Source organism: Channa argus, chromosome 18 (assembly GCF_033026475.1).
Source record: "Channa argus isolate prfri chromosome 18, Channa argus male v1.0, whole genome shotgun sequence".
NCBI lineage: Eukaryota > Metazoa > Chordata > Actinopteri > Anabantiformes > Channidae > Channa > Channa argus.
In genome coordinates, this window is record NC_090214.1 from 4,586,846 (window position 1) to 4,607,651 (window position 20,806).

General features: G+C 41.8%; 2 protein-coding genes across 7 annotated transcripts; one reads left to right on the plus strand and one right to left on the minus strand.

Annotated features, from left to right (window-relative positions):
* Positions 1–884: 884 nt before the first annotated feature.
* On the minus strand, positions 885–8,630 carry dab2 (DAB adaptor protein 2). Of its 6 annotated transcripts, XM_067483937.1 has the most exons (16): positions 8,417–8,629; positions 7,052–7,112; positions 6,027–6,297; positions 5,770–5,909; positions 5,553–5,651; positions 5,325–5,456; positions 5,149–5,232; positions 4,886–4,912; positions 4,755–4,805; positions 4,592–4,654; positions 3,230–3,868; positions 2,561–2,690; positions 1,802–2,452; positions 1,499–1,704; positions 1,298–1,395; positions 885–1,208 (listed from the first exon to the last, which is right to left on the minus strand). In XM_067483937.1, exons 3-15 carry the CDS (start codon positions 6,169–6,171, stop codon positions 1,321–1,323), a joined length of 2,442 nt encoding a protein of 813 aa, XP_067340038.1. In that variant the 5' UTR covers positions 6,172–6,297; positions 7,052–7,112; positions 8,417–8,629; the 3' UTR covers positions 885–1,208; positions 1,298–1,320. The 6 variants fall into 6 exon arrangements, with proteins under 6 accessions (XP_067340038.1, XP_067340041.1, XP_067340039.1 ...); XM_067483940.1 differs by lacking the exon at positions 7,052–7,112 and having other exon boundaries at positions 1,298–1,392; positions 3,248–3,868; positions 8,417–8,630; XM_067483938.1 differs by lacking the exon at positions 7,052–7,112 and having other exon boundaries at positions 1,298–1,392; positions 8,417–8,630.
* A 7,033-nt stretch (positions 8,631–15,663) lies between these two features.
* c9 (complement component 9) lies at positions 15,664–19,867 on the plus strand. The gene is made up of 11 exons (XM_067483942.1): positions 15,664–15,821; positions 15,909–15,999; positions 16,174–16,324; positions 16,401–16,542; positions 16,816–16,954; positions 17,066–17,287; positions 17,834–18,074; positions 18,174–18,293; positions 18,451–18,626; positions 19,104–19,338; positions 19,428–19,867. The coding sequence occupies exons 1-11, from the start codon at positions 15,748–15,750 to the stop codon at positions 19,583–19,585; spliced, it is 1,749 nt and encodes a 582-aa protein (XP_067340043.1). The 5' UTR covers positions 15,664–15,747; the 3' UTR covers positions 19,586–19,867.
* Positions 19,868–20,806: the final 939 nt, after the last annotated feature.

The window sequence follows — 20,806 nt, forward strand, 5'->3', positions numbered from 1 at the left end:
GTGAGCACAGTGGCCTCCATCATGCATAAATGGAAGAAGTTTGAAACCACCAGAACTCTTCCTCGAGTGGGCCAGTCGGCCAAATTGAGTGATCGAGAGACCACTCTATAGTATAAGGGACGTGACAGCCTGCCTGAAGGACTCCTAGACCATGAGAAACAAAATTCTCTGCTCTGAAGTGTCATGTCTGGAGGAAATCAGGCACGGCTCACCTGTGTGAATGTCCTTGAGTGGCCCAGACTAGAAGCCGAACATCTCAAAATGGCTGAAAATGCCTGTGCACCGACGCTCTCCATCCAACCTGATGGAGCTTGAGAGGTAAGAAGAACGGGAGAAACAGCCCAAAAATAGGTTTGCCAAGCTTGTAGCATCATACTCAAAAACACTTGAAGCTGTAATTGGTGCTAAAGATGCTTTAACAAAGTATTGAGCAAAGGCGGTGAACATTTATGTACATGTGACTTTTTGTTCATTCATTTTTTAAATAAATTTGCAAAATGAATACTTTCTGGATGCACTGTATGTGAATCAGGGATTTGTCTTTCATCACTTATCCCCTGTCTATTTCATACCTCACTTATCATTTTGTGAATCTTTGTTAATTTTCTGATACTTTACTGATATGGTACTGTAGTATTCCCAAGTAAATTTAAACTGGGATTTATTTAGGTTATTACATAAGAGAGCTATACAGTAGGCTTTTTTTCTGTTATTGTCATTAACACTGCAAAACATACTAAACATACATCTCTAGAAACCGTTTTGAAAACGGCACCAGATCCAAGGCCTTTGCATGTCTTTTTCACTACTGAACCACCAATGGACCTCACAGTGATGATTCACTAATCCAGGCCAAGCAAAATAACAGACTCATTAACACCATGCAGCATTTTGACTGAATTATTTTATTTCTTTAACACGCACGGTATCAGCCACAAACCTCTGTGGACTCTCTCATGTTCCATATTCCCTTCTTCAGCAGATCATGACACAACATTTGACTTCTCAGATCAATTGTCTTCAGAAATATAATAACTACCGATTTGACAGAAAAACAACATCAGAGGTGTAGGTGTTAAAGAAGGTGGATGAGGGACAACACTTAGAAGAGTGCATTATTTTGATTGTCTCGCGCATGTTGTAGCAGCTTGTCCCAGAGGCGTTAATTGATGTGAAGATCTCCATTTGCTTTGGTTACTCCATTTTACCTGTGACAGCAAAATAAATCAGAAAATAAATTCTCTTTATTTATAGATTAATTTATTTCTGGAATTAACAAACATGGACATGTACTTACTTAAGGGAAAATTTATGGCCATATCAAGCAAAGGGATTTCCAAAGGGATCCCCAAAAGGAGCTGTTGAACCAGAGGTTTGACCAACAGTTGCAGGCTGCTGTAAACAAAAAAAAAAAACAAAAAAAAGGCAAAAATGTGAAATGATTACTGCAATCGCAATGTGATATGATGGCAAGATGAGTATGTGTAAATTCATGTACCATAGCTAGAGCCGGCACTCCAAATGGACTGGAAGTCGGGGCCCCAAATGCTTTGTCAAACATGTCTTGGTTGAGGCCTTGTCCTGGGGCTGGTGCTACAGTGTTTGCACTGGGGGCAGAAGAGAAGGCAACATCGAGGAGGCCAAGGTTTAAGGCTGAAGCTGAAGCTGGAGCTGCAGCTACACCTGGAGCGGGTTGAGCAATATCTAAACGGGCACATTACAACTGTTTAATTAGACAAATCTCACATACATTTATGTCAGCTTATAAAATCAGTCTTCAAGCATTGTGCAGCTGGTTTACCGTTAACAACTGCAGACATTTGACTGATATCAAAGTCATCATGATCTGCAACATCCTGAGCCAGGCCCACTTTACTGGAAAAATACTGATCAAATGCCCCGCCTTCTTTGGCAATGGGAGCGGGAGCGGAGTTGGACACGAGCTCCCCTTTCCTCGCTGGTATGGCAGGCGGCTTGGCAAGCTGGAAGTCCTTGAACATATCTTTTCCAGTTTTCTTCTCTTTCTCTCCAAGGGGATCCAAAGCTGTGAATGCACTGTTCTCTACCTTTGGAGGGTCCTCTTTAACAGGCGGCCTAGGAGGCGGGCGTGATGGATTTTGATGGTCACCCATTGCAGGGAACGAGGCAGGGTGGAAAGGGTTGGTTATTGCAGGCTGACCCCAACCTGGAGCACCAAGTGGCCCTGCTGGTGGTTGTCCCCATGCATGAGGCTGGGAGAGAGGAGTTGGACCAAACTGAGAGGGCATCTGGTGGCCCCAGGCTGTGGGTGGCATGGGTGGAGCACCGAAGGCAGATGGCTGTGGGAAGTGGGGCTGTGGGATTGGAGCTGTCACACCTGGCATGGGGAACATGGAGGATGCAGCAGGGGAGGCTCCCCACATGTTTGCAGCAGGGATAGTGGTGGTAGATGGAGGACCTAACTGAAGATTCCCTGAATAAGATTAAAAACAAACAAACATCCAAGTTTAAAGGTATTAAAAAGTAAAGCCTGAAAAACATTTGAGATGATAAATGAGAGATAAAGTCTCCTTCTTATTACCAAGAGCAGCTATGGAGGATTGGGCAGAGTTAGCAGGGGTACTGTTGAAAAGGCCACCCGGAACAGACAAACCTTCAGATGGAGCAGGAGCAGCAAAGAGTTCTGCCCCAAAAAGGTCACTTGCTGTGGACTAATCACCAAGAGTGAAACAAAAAATATGAAGCAACGTTGCACCACTATGACGTTATTTTATATCTGATAACTCATAAATAATGCACCACTTAGAACTTAAGATTAAACCGACTTTTAGCAAGAGCAAGGAATTATTTAATATTATTATGTATGCTGTAAATAATGCTAAAGCGTGCTTTACCATTTTTTATTTTTATATGACTGCAAGCACAAATGCGTGAATAGAACACAGACGATGAGCAAAGATGACACACAGTTAACTTTTCAGCATCACAGTAAAAGTTTCATTCAATCAAGTTAGTTAGAGAAGTATATGACCACAAGTGCATGCACTAAAAGAGAAAGGATCCAAACGACAGCTCTAAATTACAGGCCTTGCATGTTTTCTTGTAGGACACCAATGCATAACCCAAATGCACGTTAAGGCAAATGTAAGCAACTAATTACGCCTTCGGAAATGTGCAAAAAAAAAAAAAAAAAAAAAAAACAGCAAACCCCACTTTCAGGCACCATGCATGCAAGACTACCGTGATTCACCTGGCTATTAAATGTCACCTTTGCACTTCTTCGACCTCGTCCAACCTTTGAGCTCTGCGGAGGGGGGTTTATGACAACTGAATCCTTGCTATGACTCACTGGGGATTGTGGGTGATGAGTTATGCCATTAGTGACAGAAAGTGTTTTTGGCGAGGTGTCAAAAAATGGGTTTTTGGTTGAGAGAACTGGTCCAGAATCGTTCTCGTCCATTATGGTAATTGTGCTGCCCTGAGTTATTTTGCCCCCTAGTGGCCACTGTCCGTTACTGAGAGCGAGAATCACAGTCTTGCTGGACAACTCATTTATTTGCTGACACAGATGTTGAGAGTCTCCATTCAAATTACTGTTACTAATGTCTTTACTAGTGCTGCCAGCAGTACTATTTAGATGATTGGTGATGAGGAGGATCTGTGAATTACTGGGTGCTGATTGAGTGGGCGATTTAGAGAGAGGGTCATCTCTGAAAGGGTCACTGTCCGGGGTTGGAAAGTAACCAAATGTTGAGGAAAAAAGACTCTGTGTCTGCGGAGATGCCCTATGGTCGGGCGCACAGGAAGTTATAAAGAAGTTTTCTTTTATGCAATTCTGATTGCTGTCAACTTCAGCGGAAAAGTCCAGCAAGAGAATATCATTAGAGTCCTGGTTAGCACGAGAGCAACAGTGGGAGAGAAAAAACACAAGAATGAATCAGTTTGGCAGAAAGCGACAAACACATGTGTTGACAATGAAAAATTAATCACATGGTGTAAAATGACAACAATTTGAAGCTGCTCCCTGTAATGCATTTACCTTTATATACTGTCATTACATTTCATGGGAAGCCACAGTGCCCATGTTACAACTTGGAAATTGAAGTTGAATTACAGCAATGTGCAGTAAAAAGGCTCAAGTCAGCATTTGTTAAATGACCTGAAAATGAACCTGGTGAGCGTGAGCAATGTAAAACACTCCCACTAAAAATCTCCAGGGGTCAGCAAAGACAACCTCTTTTTCAGATATTTTACCGGTAGCAGCTTTAAAAAGTTCAGACAACAAATAGATTGGTAAACATGAAGAAAAACTCAAACCTTAAGATTATTTTTAATCATAAAAAAGAGCAAATATTGTGGAAATCAGAATCAAACACAAATGTCTCATTATTTTAAATTAGAGGTACACACACACATACACACTTTCTCAGATCTTACAAACATGACACTGAGCTTGACACTGCACCACGAAGCACATGTGTTACTATTGGACTTGCTGAAATATTTTCTTTGGTTGCCAAAAACATTATTATAGCGACAACACAGCATACAGACACTTGGACCAGTTTGGTCCAGATAAAGGGAACATTTTATACTATGACACCGCACTTACATTTGGAGCCTGGATGTCTGGGGGGGTCGACATGTCTCCAAAAAGGTCAAGCTGCTCCACTGGCTGCATGTCAAAGAGAAAAAGGGAACAGAGTATTTTTTTTTCCCCAGCTACTATAAATTGGATTTTCATTCAGCAAACACAAGAGAGCACCAACTCTTACTTGGGCACTTTTCACTTCACCATCCATACTTAGCAAGGCATCTTTTCCATTCTGAAAACACAATGGAAAAATGAGTGAGTGAGTGAGTGAGTGAGTGAGCATGAAGAATACAAGTGCTTCCAAGTGTTTACCTCAACTACTGCACTGCCATTTTCATCCTGTGAACAGAGGTAGACTGTTAGTGGTTATACGTATTTTCTTAATTTCCTGAGGCATGTGTCATTTTAAAGGAATGTCTGCAGATGTGATTCATTGAAGGAACACAGAGAGGCAGTGTAGACTTTCAAAGAGGTGCACACAGTGTGTACTCTGTCAGCCCTCCCAAATGACACACACCAAATGCTTTTCTTTCACTGGCCAACTTTTGAAAAGAAAAAAAAAACCATCCAGCCACCTTCTGTAAGCCCTCTGTTTCTTTCTTCCTCATGTTGAAGATGACTTGGAAGAGATCTTTAAGATCAACGACCAGTGGCTCGGCCTGAATGGTGACAGGAAGACAGCACAATTGTATTTGTGCAGTGACAGGGTGTGAATGTGTGACCTTGTGCTTTTCCCTGAGTGAGTTGTTACCTGTTGTGCCGTCTTTATGGCAAAGAACTGATGCTGGCCTTCTGCTCCACACACATACCCAAACGCTCTGTTATCTGTTACATCTCTCGCAATGAAGGAGATCTTATTCACCACATGTTCATGTTCAATCACCTGAGTGCCAAAAACCAAGCATTAGCACAAATGCAAACAACATTTCTAACTCCACAGTGTTACCCGACAGTAATGGAAGGAGACAGCTTTACTCACTCCTGATTTCTCATCAATGATTTTTATGCCAGATATGGAAATGTTGACCCAGATCCTCTGTTTGTGCTTGCCTTGGGACCGAGCAGCTACTGCCATACCCTGGAATGAGACAAATGAACAATACATTAACATGTGTAACATGTCTGCACACTGGCGCCCTGTGCAGTGTGGATACAGCTACAGAACGTGAGGCAAAGTCTCAGGTCTCATGCTGCACCTTAAGCTTCATCATGGAGTCCTGGCACATCTTGTCTCCCCGGGCCTCTGGGACATCATCGATGCCAATTAGTTTGGCCTTGTACCTCACACCATCTCCTTGAAACCTGCTCTGCAGGTATTCATCTGTCTTATCAGGGCCTGCAAACATTTTCAAGAAAACTAAAGTTTGTGGCAAATTTTAATTAAGATATCTTAAAAATTACAGTTAATCCAAATTAAGGCATGTCTTTGATCATGCCTTCTCCTGTCACTCACATTTCTTCTTCTCTTTCTTCGCTGGGACCTTGGATGTGGCGGTGGCAGGGGAGTTAGGAGGAGTACTGGGGGTCGAGGTTGTAGATGCGGAGGCGACACTGGGATCGGCAGGGACGGGTGTGCTGTTCCCCACCTCTGCAGACATGGTGTGGAGTGAGCCTCACTGGACAAGTGGACAGTCAGCGGTAAAACAGACGGCAGCTCAGGGGGGCGGCGAGGTCAACCCGGCAGATGACTCTTAACACCCACACATGCTTCCCCTGTTATTAGCCTGGAGCAGAAAAAGTGAAGTTGGACAGTGAGTGTGTCTGAGAGGGAAAAAATAGGCAGGACTGTGAGGGGCTACATGTAAAATCAATTGTGACTCTAAAAAAGGTTTTGTAAGCAGCTGCTGAATAGAATAGTTTTGCACATCATAAACATAATATTCTCTTTTAACAATCCACGTTAAAGCATTTACAACTAGAGAAACACACTTTAGAGACAGAGAGGCACAATAAGACATATGACCCATAAAACATCATGCCCTCATGTGGACACATGCTGTGTCAGGTCTTCAGCTCTGTAAACGCTAAAAAGGGCCTTTACTGGATGTCTTATTTATTTAGTAAGAAATAACCCTCTATCAATAATACTGCACAGGCGGAAAAAGAGAAAACACATTTTGATATCCCAAAGCTAACTGATGCTCAGAAGCAACAAAGCCTGCTGGTCATGTGCATCAGCACATCAACAAATCCATCATTTTCCAGTTTATCTAGCTACATGCTGGGCACCAGTCACAAATACTGCTGCACTTACTGTGCAGGAAACACTAGGCAATGTCACATGATGTAAAAACATAGCAATGGATTAAGGATGCCACAGCGTCTGCGATTCACTTTTCATCTCCACCATAACAAAGTGCTTTTTATGTGGATCCAGTTAGTCACTTCATAAACTAAACAATAACAATGACAATCCCATGGATTCAGCCAGAAAAAACAAGGCAGACATGATTAGCCTGAATGACATACACTTCATACCTTTAAGACCTGTTCCAGTGGCCACGCTGGTTAGAATACCAGTGCAAAGGGGCAGTGAGTGCTGTAGGACAGAACAAAGGTTCAAAGTGGGTAAAGGTTGAGCAATTACCTGAGGTTAATCTTACGCTAGCTGAGCAAAAAAATCTCGTGATGCCAAGCTAAGCACCTACAAACAATGTCAGTTTTCAAGCCATCTATAAAAGAGATCATAACCCTTCAATTAAAGATGAAAGTCCATCAGTACAAATGGGATTATGCAAATTCAGAATGTTAAAAAAAGAGAAAGAATCTCCAAAGCACAGCCCAGTCCAGGGTTGCTATTATGATTAAATCAATCAGGCTGGTAATTTGTTTGATCCATAAAGGAAATGAGAGCAATACAGGATGAGATAACAAATGAGAGCCTCTAGGGCATTGAGGGCATTCCACCCCTGTATGAATCTGCCCTGAGACTGGCACAAGTGTGCAGAGATTCTATCGATTCAAAATTAGATTCTCAAATGAGTGAGTTGATTTGTGAAAGCAACTCAGTTAAGTTAAGTTCTAATTGTTTTACAGCTGAGAAAAACAAGTAGGAACGGCCCCAAAGTGTAGACACGTTGATGCTCCATTTACAAGCGCCTGACACATGATTGTGCTTATCCGGTATCAGTGGTATCAGTCGCACTAGCTGAAGGAGAAGCTAATAAAAAGTGAAAAGTCAGCTGATGAGTTAAAGGATTACGTTTTAACAACTCACTTAAAAGCCAGTCACAACTACTGTACCTCTGGAAAACTGAGACAAACTATCTGTAGCTTTTACCACCCATGTCACAACATGGAGAACATGTAGACACAGCACACAGCACAAGTGTGAATTCGTGTTTGTCAGCAGAATAAGTGCAGTGCAAGGGCAGAAATGTCACAATCCTGGACCGTCAGGAAACGTAAACTACCGCACATCTGGAGGAAATCAGGGAATGACTCAGTCTGCAAGTGAAGGAGATGGTGAAATACCACAGGCCCACAGTGAGCACAGAGGGCATGCACACACATTTCACACCAAGTGAAAACAGTCTTACTGGGAAACCTGTATGTTTGTGGATAGGAGATGGAAGCTAAACAGCTTACAGTGGTATTTTGCAGCCAGAATCTGACGATAAAACTCACAGAGCCATAAAAACCTCCATCATCTTCAGAGAGAAAAGGGACCACGAATTGAGTGATGGATGGGATAAAACGGTGAATGTGATGCGCTACCGCCACTCAAAGCTGCATGCAACAAGATCCCACTTGTTAATACTTCCAAACAACTACCTGTAGCACTTTAGCGGAGGCTTCGTGAACGCGTGGATGGAAAGTACAGTAAACAGCACAGTCCCGTACCTGTTAGAGGGCGCGCAGAGAAACGGAGAGTCAGCTCCTGAAATCCCGCTGCACGGACGTCTGTTCCTGTGATGCTTCCAGCGACTCCGGCGCAATGGGAGTTTAAAGTCAAGCACAGCTTCGAAAAGCGAGTCAGATGTTTTCTGCTTCACCGTGGACGGAGAGGAGCGACTGCTGCAAACTCCCAGGTTAACCCTTCACTGGCTGACGGAGCCAAGTCACTCGGGTTTCAAGTGGGAGAGGGGGGCGGGACCGCTGCCGTGTATGCAAACATCACCATTGGTGGGTCGGCAAAGAGAAAACGGTTCCGCCCAGGGGCTATAATTTCATTGCATTATTATGTTTTAGCACATTATTACAGCCTCAATCCCACATCTTTCTGCCCTTATATTAAAAACAAAAAAACATTTATGTATTTGACATCAGAGGTCATTGTGAACAGGGGTTGCTTATAACTTTCACTGAACTCCTTCCTACAGGGCCAATAGGGGGGGGGGGGGGGGGGGCTTTAAAGGACTTTTAACTCTTTTTATTTTCTAACAGACTCTCCACAGACACTAAAACCGACTGGGGGGATCAAGCAAGGCGGCAGGAGGAAACAGGTGGTTTTCAACCAGAATGGGGGAACAGATATAATGGCCGAAAAGACCATTGAAGACACAGAAGGGGGACACTGAAAGACAATAATTCACAATTAACTCATAAAGAGCAAAATCTAACAATAGATCTACAGCAATTCATTACATATTATCCAAAACAGCTATGTTAAATAACTCACATTACATAGCTAAGGAACCAAAGATCCTAAAACCGAAATTCCATTTCCCCCTTGAGGTAGCAGGCTCTTGGTACGGTCCAGTTGGCAACTTTCTCTGTTTTAATGTGCTGCTTCCTGGGGTGCATCCTTTTGCTCAACTGAGCAAGAAGTGCCTCCAGCAGCCGAAGCCTGCCCCCACTGCTACCTTAAGAAATGATAACAAACTCAAGCAAAAATAATTAAAGTATGACTTTACAGAAGTTAACTAAATGTGCACCCCCACAGAGAGAAGCTAATGTACTGCCAACTTAGCAAATAAACTTGGAATTTAAAATAATGAATGACTGAATTTATTTAATATTCTTTATAACAAGGCAAACTAAGAAACCAAAGTGGGTTACTGACACTAACCTGGACTGTGCGGAGACCCAACTAACTCCAGTTTAGTGTCCATCGGTCTGCAACCTGAGTTTATCTCTGTTGTTGTCCAACCACAATAAAAAAAACACATCAACTAGACCTTCAGCTCCACTGGGTGACACGTTTCTTCATCCTGAAATCCACAACAAAGAGCTTTTTAATAAAATGGCATAATTCCACTCACTGATCTTGTGCATGTGTCTTGTGTCCGGCTGATGTGTTTTTGAATCGTTTTTGCACAACAGCAGACTATGGCACAGACAAATAAGTCACTCCGGGCTGCAGACCAACACACACTAAGTTAAAGCTGGGTAGAGGCAATTCATGCTTTGTTAAAAATAGATATTTAAAAAAATAAATACTGAAATTATCATTTAATGTTCCTGTTGTGGGTACCTCTTGGCACAGCATCATTTTCAGCAGGAGCAGTCCACTGTTTTCAACAAGCATCACACCAGCCAGGCTATTCATCAAGTAGCCAGAGTTGTTCCTCAGGATCTGAAGTAGATCAAAAACCCAACTGTTCCACAGTAAACGACTCCACATCAATTCTAATGCGGCATCTGCTGCACCTACACACTAGCTTAAGGCCTGGTTGACTGAGGTGCAGGAGGCAGAGCAACCGTCCACGAATCCCACAGATGTTTGTTCGATCCCCGCACCTCCGGTCACACAGTAAAGCGCTGAACTTAGTTGCTCCCAGTGAGTTTTGTGAATGGGTGAATCGGACACAATGTAAAGTGCTTTGAGTACCAATAGGTCGAAAAGTGTTGTATAAGTGCAGACCATTTAAAAAGGTAAAATAAGTGATTATAATGTAGTTTAAACTCTAGTTTCCTTGTGTTGTACATAAGCAGAACAAGTGGCCCCCAAAAAAATCAAAAAAAAAAAAAAAATGACTTCCCAATTGCGCAGCGACTAGTTTTCTCACTCGGAGCTGCAAATCTGTTGGTGTAACCATGTCATTTTCTTTGGCTTTTGCTGTGTGTGAGGGCAGAATGGATGGAGAGGTTTGGCTAAGACGAAGCGCGCATTCGCTGTTGCTAAAACTCTTAACGCCATTAAACAGAACACAATGAATATACGTCGCATTTACCTGCCATTTGTCAACATTGGATGAAAAATTAAGATAATTTATAACGGATCTTGGTCCTAGCTAAACATTATGTAATCTGATGATAATAGCGTGTAATGTAAGATGAGGGAGGGGAATAGAAAGCGCCACTGTCGCTAACGCAGCACTTTTTTCTTTGTTTTTAAAGAGGAGACAATACATTTCCTCTGTTAAACACTTGCAGTTAGTGTGAAGTGGTGAAAACTGATCATCAGCGTCCTCAGAATAAATGTCTATTTTGCTTTTGAAGCTGTATGTATAGTGATTCAGCCGTAATGACAGGTTTGGTATTCGCGGCTCTAAGCGCCGAGTGCTGGTTCTGATTTTCCCAAGGAGAAAAAGCTCCAGGTCCCACAAGGGGGTGTTCGGCTCGATGTTTGCAGAAGCTTCGGCACAGTGTTTGTTTTGGATGATTCGGAAGAGTATGGGAATCCAGTGTAAGCGAGGATGGCCACAATTAAAGAGACAGCTTCAGCAGACAATGCAAACAAATACAAAAAAAAAAAAAAAGAACCAGCTCTAAAAGCTACAAATCCACAGTAAACATCAACACTGTGATCTGCACTGACATGAGTAGTGATGTCAGTGTGGCTTTTGTCCTGTGAACCGCTGGATTTCACTTCTGTAAATGTGTATTTTGACTATGGCACACCACATTTAAAAATCAGACGTCTTTTAAAACGACTGTCAGTGACCCAAACGCTCACCGAACAGCTGATACTGTGCTGGTGTTTGCATTTTATAAAAAGAATCTATCTGAATAACCTGCTCGCGATTAGATGAGATATTGTTTTTACTTCATCTGACTATTACAAATAAAAATGTTCTGATGAAAGGAACAGAATCCTTTTGAACTTGTTTCTTTTGGTTCTATATCCGGTAGTACATGTACCTAAATGCCATTAAACTCACCTAACACAATATCTCTCTACTTCTAGCTGAAAAACGCCTCCAGATGACATCACTGGGAGAAACCTTCAGTTTAGATTATGTCATCTCGTTGCTCACACTATAGAGTTTGTAATCGTTGTCAACCTGCTTTTCCAAATCTCCTGCAGATGACATCATCTGAACCCCTAATGATAAAAATCTGGAGGAGTTTTTCAGCTAGAAGCAGAGACATATTTTAATATAGGGAATTCCGCTTAAAAGCCTTAACATTACATTTACACCCTAAACTAAAGCCATAGAAAGCAAGCTGAAAATTGGTGAACTCTCTCCTAGGAAAGAAAACAAAACCTTTAAGGGCATCTGGTGGACCCTGTTGCTTTGTTTAGCTTTTAATGAAACTTGAACACTTCTGCTCTGTTTCTTTTGGAAGTTGGATGGACGTCTTCAGTCGACTTTCAGCTCTTTTTGTAGATGTTCAGTTAGATTAAGATCAGGATTGGAGGCAGGCTTCTTCAAAATGGTTCAGTGTGTGTGTTCGGGGTCGGTGTCTTGTTGGGGGGAGCCTTCCCCGGCGCATGTTTCTCTCTAGAATGCCTCGGTAATTTTGTTATTTTTCTGAGTGAGGCACAGAACAAAAGGCTTTCTTTAAAGGTTTTTTTCACTTTCTCTAAATTTAGAGCTGATACAACTTGACAAAAAGCAATGATTTTGTTTAATCTGTCTAAAGGTTTGGATGTTTTTTTTTTTTCCCCCTGTTTCTTCGGGGTCATCCTTGGGCATCTTCCATGGTGCTCGCTTTCACTCAGAAACTGTTGTTGGACAAGGATCTTGGAGTTCAGCTTGTATCTGTTTGGAGGTTTTCTTTGGTTCTTTGCCCACCATCCAAACTATTCTACTGTTCATTATGGGGTCATTTTTCCTGTTGTGGCCACATCCAAGGATGTTGGCTCCAGTCCCACAGACCTACTACTGTAGTCACAGGAAAAACAAACGGATTGGAGATGGTCTCACTGGTGGCAAATTACCACTTTTTTTCCACAGACAATTTTCTCTTGCCCATGTTCAGAGCTACAAAGTACATTTAGCACCTTTCTACATTTAAAACGAATGAGTGGTAATAGGATTGAAGACACTTGTGTTACTAAATGAAGACAATGGTCTGCTAGAAATATTAATCCAACTCGTGTTTTTCTCATCACTTATAATGGGTGCCATCGTATATACAGAGGTAAAGAGTTTAAAATAGAGCTTGTTTTTGGTTAAGAAGTGGGAAATGAGAGAAAAAGTCAGAGGAAGGACATCCTTCCTGACTTTGTATCCCGTGGTCTGCTGACAGGCAGGTTTTCAACAGATGAGCCCCACAGAAACCAGATAATTGACTAGATGAGAGTCTGTTTTCCCTCTTACCCCCCGAACCGATGGAGTCATCTTTTTCCTAATCTTTTTATTAACACGTCAGACTTTTTTTGTTGTTTTTTTTTTTGCACTTGAAAAACCACAGAAAGAAATATGTGTGTCTGAAAGCACATAATATCAGCAGAATTCAATTCACGTTGTTTTAGCTGTATCTCTTCTTTGTAGTTGTGCCTCCATATGTGCGTCAATGTAGTGATACCGTTAACAGTAAATTATAGGCTCAGCACAATGTTTTCTAGTAGTTAATGAAATTTGAAAACTGTTAGCATTTTTTGCGTCACTGACATGTGTCTTGTACAACTTCACCGTCTGATGACGCCGGGCTAAAATGATGGCTTCCTGTTCTTCTGAATTTGATTCATTGTCGGTTTGGGTCACTGGCACACCCCATGCAACCACAGAGATGAATACAGGAGGACACGTTGGACGCTAACTAGTCATGTACTGCAGCATAGGCCCAGGGGAGGATTCTAGTAGGGAAAGGAAAACTATAAAACTGGCTTTTCAAGAAGGAGACTACAGATACAAGTCAGCACAGACTGTAACACACTAGAGGAATTATTATTATGAATGCTGACAGAGGCGCTCTAATCTAATGGGACGCTTCCTTTGCTTGGTTTATGACAGGAAGGCCATAATCCAAACATCAAGCGTTCAGGGCGTGGAATTGGCTCCCATGACAGCCAGAACCTGTGATAACCTCTTATTTCCAGTCCATAATTGTCTTAGATTTTAGCATCACTGCACCCTCTCTGTTGTTTTAACTGTCAACTGGCTTCACAGCTCTTGACCATTTTATCCTAAAAATACTCCCTAAAGCTGTGTCACAAGTGGCAGCGCAGGAGGGAACGTCATCATATTGTGTTGCACACGATGACACGACTCTGTGGGACGTGCTGTGTAAGTGACGGTAAAAATGAGTAATGTTCTGTTCAGACTAGTGTTTCCACACCAAAAAGCCACCTCCAAAAAAACAGGAACTCTTTCTAGTCAGGAGGAATATTGGCAAAGCACCTTACCTACCCTCTTGTTTCCTGAGAAAGCTGGGAGGAAACTGCCAGCCCTTGTAAAACTGGTGACCTCAGCACATATTTGTGCCTCTCCAGTGGGCCATGACCAGACTACCCCAGCTCCGCTTGCAGATAAAGGGGGGGTCGGGGGGGGGAGGCAGCATAGCCCCTAGTTTGACTTTGGAGACATCAGGGAAGTGTGTTTATTTAAGTCAGCAGAAAATACTCGTCAGGAGTTGAACTCTCTCAGATGGAAACAAGGAATGCACATTCAAACCTCTGTGTCACTGAATAATGATTCACCTGATCATGAATGATTGGCTAATTTGATCGTTTACCTAAAAAAAAAAAAAAAAATCCTGTCTACTTTTAGCTTCAGTTCTGTTCTTGTCTCTCCACACTATGCACAGTGTCCTGCTTTCTCTTTTTTGCCATTTGAAAAACAAAGAAACGCAGACTCAGCCAAAAGTCTCCCCGACCACATGACAGATTACGAGGTGCAACGGCTTAAAACTTCCTCTACATTGTGCAAGGGTTGGTTCTTTTTTGTGTGTGCGTGTAGTTTCTAAACAAAACACTGATTGCTATGGTAAAAGATGGCATTAGTGTAAATATACATTGTTCATATTGCTTGCTCTTTAAACACAACAATAAAAACAGTATAAACATAAAGGTATGAGACAGGGACGCTCCACTTCATCAGCTGTTTTAATGTCGCCATCTTGCGGTCAAAAAGTTGCACTTCAGGTCATTCCCGACTAGGTCAAACCTTTACAGCAAAAACAGTTTTCCAAACACCTTTAAAGTGGCTTGAATTTTGAGGGTGTTGCCATTCAGTTTCCCAATCTTGGTGGTGTTGACCTAAATGCACCACAGACATACCCTGTCAATGTGTTACAACAGTCAAAAAAAAAAAAAAAAGGCCTCCTTAAATATTTGCTTTGTTTGGCTGTTAACCTGCCTAAATGGTTGCATAATAGTGGAAACACATGAATTAAGAAATTTGTGTAAAATAACTACTGAAACACAATTCATCGCTTAAGTCCTTGGGTAAAATCTGTGTATGTGCTAATTAATAAACTTGGAACATGAAAGTAATAGGATCATAATACTCTGTTCGTCAGCTTTTGTGTGCAATTTGTCTCCTTCCCCTTTAACCCAGTGCATGCAGTTTGCAGCTTTCCAGAACTCTGAGGTGGACTGAAGGTGTAAAAAAAATTGTACATAATACTACATTTAATTTGTCAATAATATGCACTGCAGAATATTAAAATAACCATGGTTTACTTTGCCATGTTTTTGTTGGACCACAAATAACAAATTCCAGGAATTGCAAGTGCAAATGTTATCCACATTCTTCATCAAAGATCTGCAAACTGCAATTATTTCTAGTTATTTTTACTCTGAATTCAATTCAGTATTTTAATTTTTCCCCATCTGTTAGGAAGAACACACAATTATGTACGTATGTTTTGCAACAATAATAAAAAGAAAGGAATTATAACATTTTGAACAGAACACACCGAGTGGCTGAGTCAAATGTTCAAACAAACATTGGATACTGTGGTTTCAGACATTCCGAGCAATGAATCAATATCGCTGCAATCTGAAATCAAAGCTACTGACTTTGATGACAAGTTGGAAAATCATTGACAGAGATGTAGCTTAAAAGACCAAAGAGGGACGTGACACACAAGACCATTAATCTCATCAAAGATTCATCATGAGGATCCAGGTCGCTCTGCAGCTGAGCTTATGTGGCCTGTGTCTAACTTTGACACTTCTTGGAGAAGGAATGTATGCATATTTCTGAAATTCGCATGATTTTGTTATTTTCCTTTATTTGTTGGGCATAGTTCATTGCATCTAACGTGTGTATTTCAGGGCAGTAGAAATACCAGATCCGCCAGAAGTCAATTGTTTATGGAGCCGCTGGACAGAGTGGACTTCTTGTGATCCCTGCATGAAAACCAGAGTGAGTCCAGTCACTATGAAATTCAGTTTTAATCTTTATTCTACAAGCTAGCGTGAGATACAGCGCTGTGTCTGTGACTGGACTTTAAAACGAGCAGATAAACGTCCAATCAGTTGCCTCAGCTTCACAGTTCATCCACCCAATAAAGCAGCCTGTACCATTTGTGATCCTCAGAGACGTTCTCGGGGTATAGAAGTGTTTGGCCAGTTTGGAGGCAAAGCCTGCCAGGGATCGCTTGGGGACAAGGAGTCCTGCACAACCGATGACAAATGTTTGAACCCCCCACCGCCTGATTGTTCAGACTCCGAGTTTCAGTGCGCGTCAGGTACTTCTGCTTCTTTTAAGTCAATTACAGGACTTGTCTCTTCATAATTTTAGGTTGGATTTCCATTTCTATTAAGGTTCTTGCATCAAGAACAGGTTAACCTGCAATGGGGACTATGACTGTGAAGATGGCTCCGATGAGGACTGTGAACCTTTGCGTAAACCCTGTGGCACGGCAGTCCTGGATACTAATGAGCAGGGCAGAACAGCAGGATATGGGTAAGGGTCAATTATCCAGGAGCTTTTTCAGCTGGAATCGAAGAGTCAGTATACAAACCATAATGTTAAGTGAAGGAAACTTACATGAGGACCACCATACACAGCAAAGTCACGGCTCTACAAGAAGATATTTCTTAATCATATTTACATTTATTTTAATAATATTCACTTTCTCGCTTAGTTAGAGAGCATCAGCTTTATCTTTATTGTTAGTATGACAACAGCTCCTTCTTACTGTACATTCTGAGAGTGGCCACTGTCTCCATACACCAGAATCAACATCTTGGGGGCGGATCCTCGAATTAACCCCTTCAACAATGATTACTTCAATGGAAGATGTGACCGAGTGAGAAATCCGAACACTGGGAAGTATGACCGGCTCCCCTGGAATGTTGGTGTGCTCAACTATCAGGTCAGACAGAGCAGTTTTACCTTTTTTACACAGAGGACGATTATTAATGAAATATTAATGATTCTATACAGTATATTATTCCCTCATCACTTTAGCTATTTGTCGTTTCAGACTCTAGTGGAAGAAACTGTTTCTAGAGAAATCTACGAGGACACACACAGCCTTCTGAAGGAAATGCTGAAAGAGTCATCTTTTAGTTTGGACATTGGACTTTCCTTCAAATTTAAACTTAGCGAGGTCTCCTTGTCAAACACTTCTTCACAAGTGAATTTAAGTTATCAGTACGAGAAGCAATCAATGATTAGGGAGGTCTCAAGCTACTCTGCCTCAAAGGTGAGTTGTTGATTGTAGACAAAGCGACATTGACCAAACTAAAAAAAGAGCAAACAGTGTAAATAAGAATATCTTTAAGGACGTCTTCACCGATACTAAACTTGCCTCTTCAGGTTCTAGTTTGGTTAGTCCATGTAACCGAATGCCATAAAGCTTCCCTCTGATTTCTCTATAGAAAGATATCTCCCTACGTCCACCTAAAAAAATGCCTCCAGATGACATCACTTGGAGGAACCTTTAGATCGATTACTCGTGTGTAATCTCGGGTAATCTGCTTTTCCAAAACTCACATTATATTAGTTCCCATTATCTAAACTACTAATGGTGAAAAACTCCTTCAGGTGTTGTCACTTTGAGGAGTTTTTCAGCTAGAAGCAGAGTAATATTTAAATATACAGTCAACGGAGAGAGGTTTAAAGTCATTATTATACATTTACACCCTGAGCTAAAGCCATACAAAGCAAGTTGAAACTTGGTGAAGTCGCCCTTTAAACCACACACACCATCAGCTTTTCCATTCACTGAAACGCCTCTCATGCACATTAGAACCAAAGCTTCATGCGAGTTAAGGGCAACGTGCAGCTGAACACCTACAGGATGCGCTCCCGAGAGCTCCAAGTGGCCGACGAATTCCTGGAGCATGTCAAATCTTTGCCTTTGCAGTATGAGAAGGGTATTTACTTCGCCTTCCTGGAGGACTATGGAACCCACTACACCAGAAATGGGAAGGCTGGTGGCGAATATGAATTGATTTACGTTCTCAACCAAGACATCATCAAGCTAAAAAGTGTGTGACGTACCCTGCGTTTGTACACAAATTTAGATTTTTACTTCTCAACTCAGGTGTTGATTAAACACACTTATCTACCCTTCATGGTTTTTGCAGACCTGTCAGAGAGAAGGATTCAAGAATGTGTCAATTTGGGCATCACAGCCGACTTCAATCCTGATAAAAAAGGAAAACTAAAACTTGACAGCTGTGGCAATGTAACAACAAAAGCAGATGGTCTGTTTTACCCGTTTTCTTCCTGAGCACACTATATCTATAGTCCTCATTCCATGAACAACGACTGTAGAAGACTGTATTAATACAAACATTTGCCCTGTGATGAATTTTACTTTATTAAGGTGAGGAAACGTTGCTCTGCTCATGGTCTGCACAGGTAAAACTGATGGGAAAGCACTGGTGGACAAGGTGATGACATCCGTCAAAGGAGGTACACTGGAAAGTGCTGTAACCATGAGGGCTAAATTAAATAAGGAAGGGGTGATGGACATCGATACGTATCAGAACTGGGCGAAGACCCTCGCTGACGCCCCAGCACTGCTTTACAGTGAGGTAGGAAAGATTCAGACATTTCTCAACACCTATTAGACGGCTATGAATATTTGTGCAGGGCTTCATGGTGCACAGATAAACTGACTAATTAAATGTGTCCTTTAAATAAAGTGACTATGATCATAATGATACTTATACTAAACAATGTTGGACCCCTGAAGGACAGGGGTGAGTTTGTTTCCTCAATTATGGGGGATCCTTTGTTTTACTGTTGAGGCAACGTTCTGGGCACTTTACTGTGTTTATTCTAGCGTGGGGCCACCTTAGAGGGTACTTCTGCAGTATTTGTTTGTCCTATTCTGAACTTTAGCCTCTTGCCATTATCATTGTGACCATGTCCGCCTGCTGGAGAAAGCATGTAGCTCAGAGCACTGATAACATGGCTGTGAAGTCTTATTAGAGACGAGAACAATTTCAGACGATTTGGTCATATTCTGGCGTGAAAGTGAAATGCACCTGTGTTGTTGTTTCTGGCAGCCAGAGCCCATCTACATGTTAATCCCAGTGGGTATTCCTGATGCCAACAGCAGGATTTCCAACCTGAAGCGGGCCACAGCAGATTACATAGCAGAATATAATGTGTGCAAGTGCAAGCCCTGTCATAATGGAGGGGCCCTTGCTCTAATGGATGGAAAGTGCATGTGCCTCTGCACTCACCTGTTTGAAGGCCAGGCCTGCCAGAATTACAAGGGGGATAAATCAAAAACCGCAGGTAAGTAGAAGCAGTGAGATGGAAGTTAACTATAACAGTATGTGAAAATGGCCACGGGACTGGTGTTTATGCGGATAATTGTTTTACAGGGTCAAGACCTACTGTTCAACAGCAAGGCAACTGGTCGTGCTGGTCTTCCTGGACCACTTGTACAGGAGGGAAACGGAGCAGGCGTCGCAGCTGCAACACTGAGGGGCTCCAAGGAGCCGTGTGCACAGGAGACACCAACAGTGAAGAATATTGCTAATATTGCAGATAGAATACAATCTCTCTTTGTGTCTCGCTAACACATGCACGCCACACACACGACCTATATCAAAGAGATAAATATCCAAAAGTCATGCTCATTTTTGTCTTTCCATGCTTAGTTAGGAGAACAGAGCCATCTTTAGGTGGGTAATAGATAATGCAGGTCATAATATTACATTTCATGGTTTACCGTTATGTGATTTAAATATGTGCAGTTTAAATATAAATCGTCAAATGTAAATCATGTGCATGTGGATATAATGTAAAACATGCCCCAACACACACGTGTTCTGTTTTTTTTTTTTTTTTATTATTATTATTATTATTACCAATGATAAAAAAATCAATAAACCTCAACATCAATATCCGGGCTTAGGACTGGCTGGGCATGGCCACGCCTGGCAGGGTGGGATTCAACCCTGTGACCTTCTGCATCCCAACCTGATGCTCTACCCATTGAACCACCAAACCGCCTGTCGCTAGTAAAAATTTAACTCACTTTAATAGATGCAGTGCAACAGTCCTCACATGCTGTTATATACAGTTTATAGCATCCAATTTTAAAATTTACTTTGCTCAAACACTGTTTGTCTTTTGCAGCCATTTACAGGCCTTTTTTTTTTTTTTGCCTACAAACAACACTGTAGAGTGGGTCGTTAAACTTTAGTTCACTTAAAATAGTGTTGCTGAAGTATGTATTAATGGGCTACTAACTCATCTTTAAAAGCAGAGGCACATTCCAGCAGGCTGTGCTGTGCAAACGAGAACCAGATGGGTAGAAGTTGCCTGTATGGAGAGAGACCTGACACTGAAGACAACTGGTGACCAGAGACTTAAGGGTTGGACCTGAACACAACATAGAGTTACAAATGTTTGTATTCTGCTGGTTCTTTGCTCGTCACGTGCACTTCCTCAAATGTCGTTCACGCATATAAACCTATTTATGTCAAAATTACATTTAAGTGAATTTGGGAAGAGGACGTCATGCTTCCGTGAATTTGAAACTCAGGCCTTTAAGCTAGAGAAAAAAAAAATTAAATCAACACCATTAAACTGTGGCTTTCCACACTGGAGACAAGACCATTCATTAGTGCTAATGCAAATCATGTGGGTGGAAAAACCGGCATCAAGCTACAAACTGTATGTCTGTTACCATGCAAGCAGACAATCTATCCGAGCCATGCAGCAGCAAAATAGCATAATATTCATGAATGCGGTG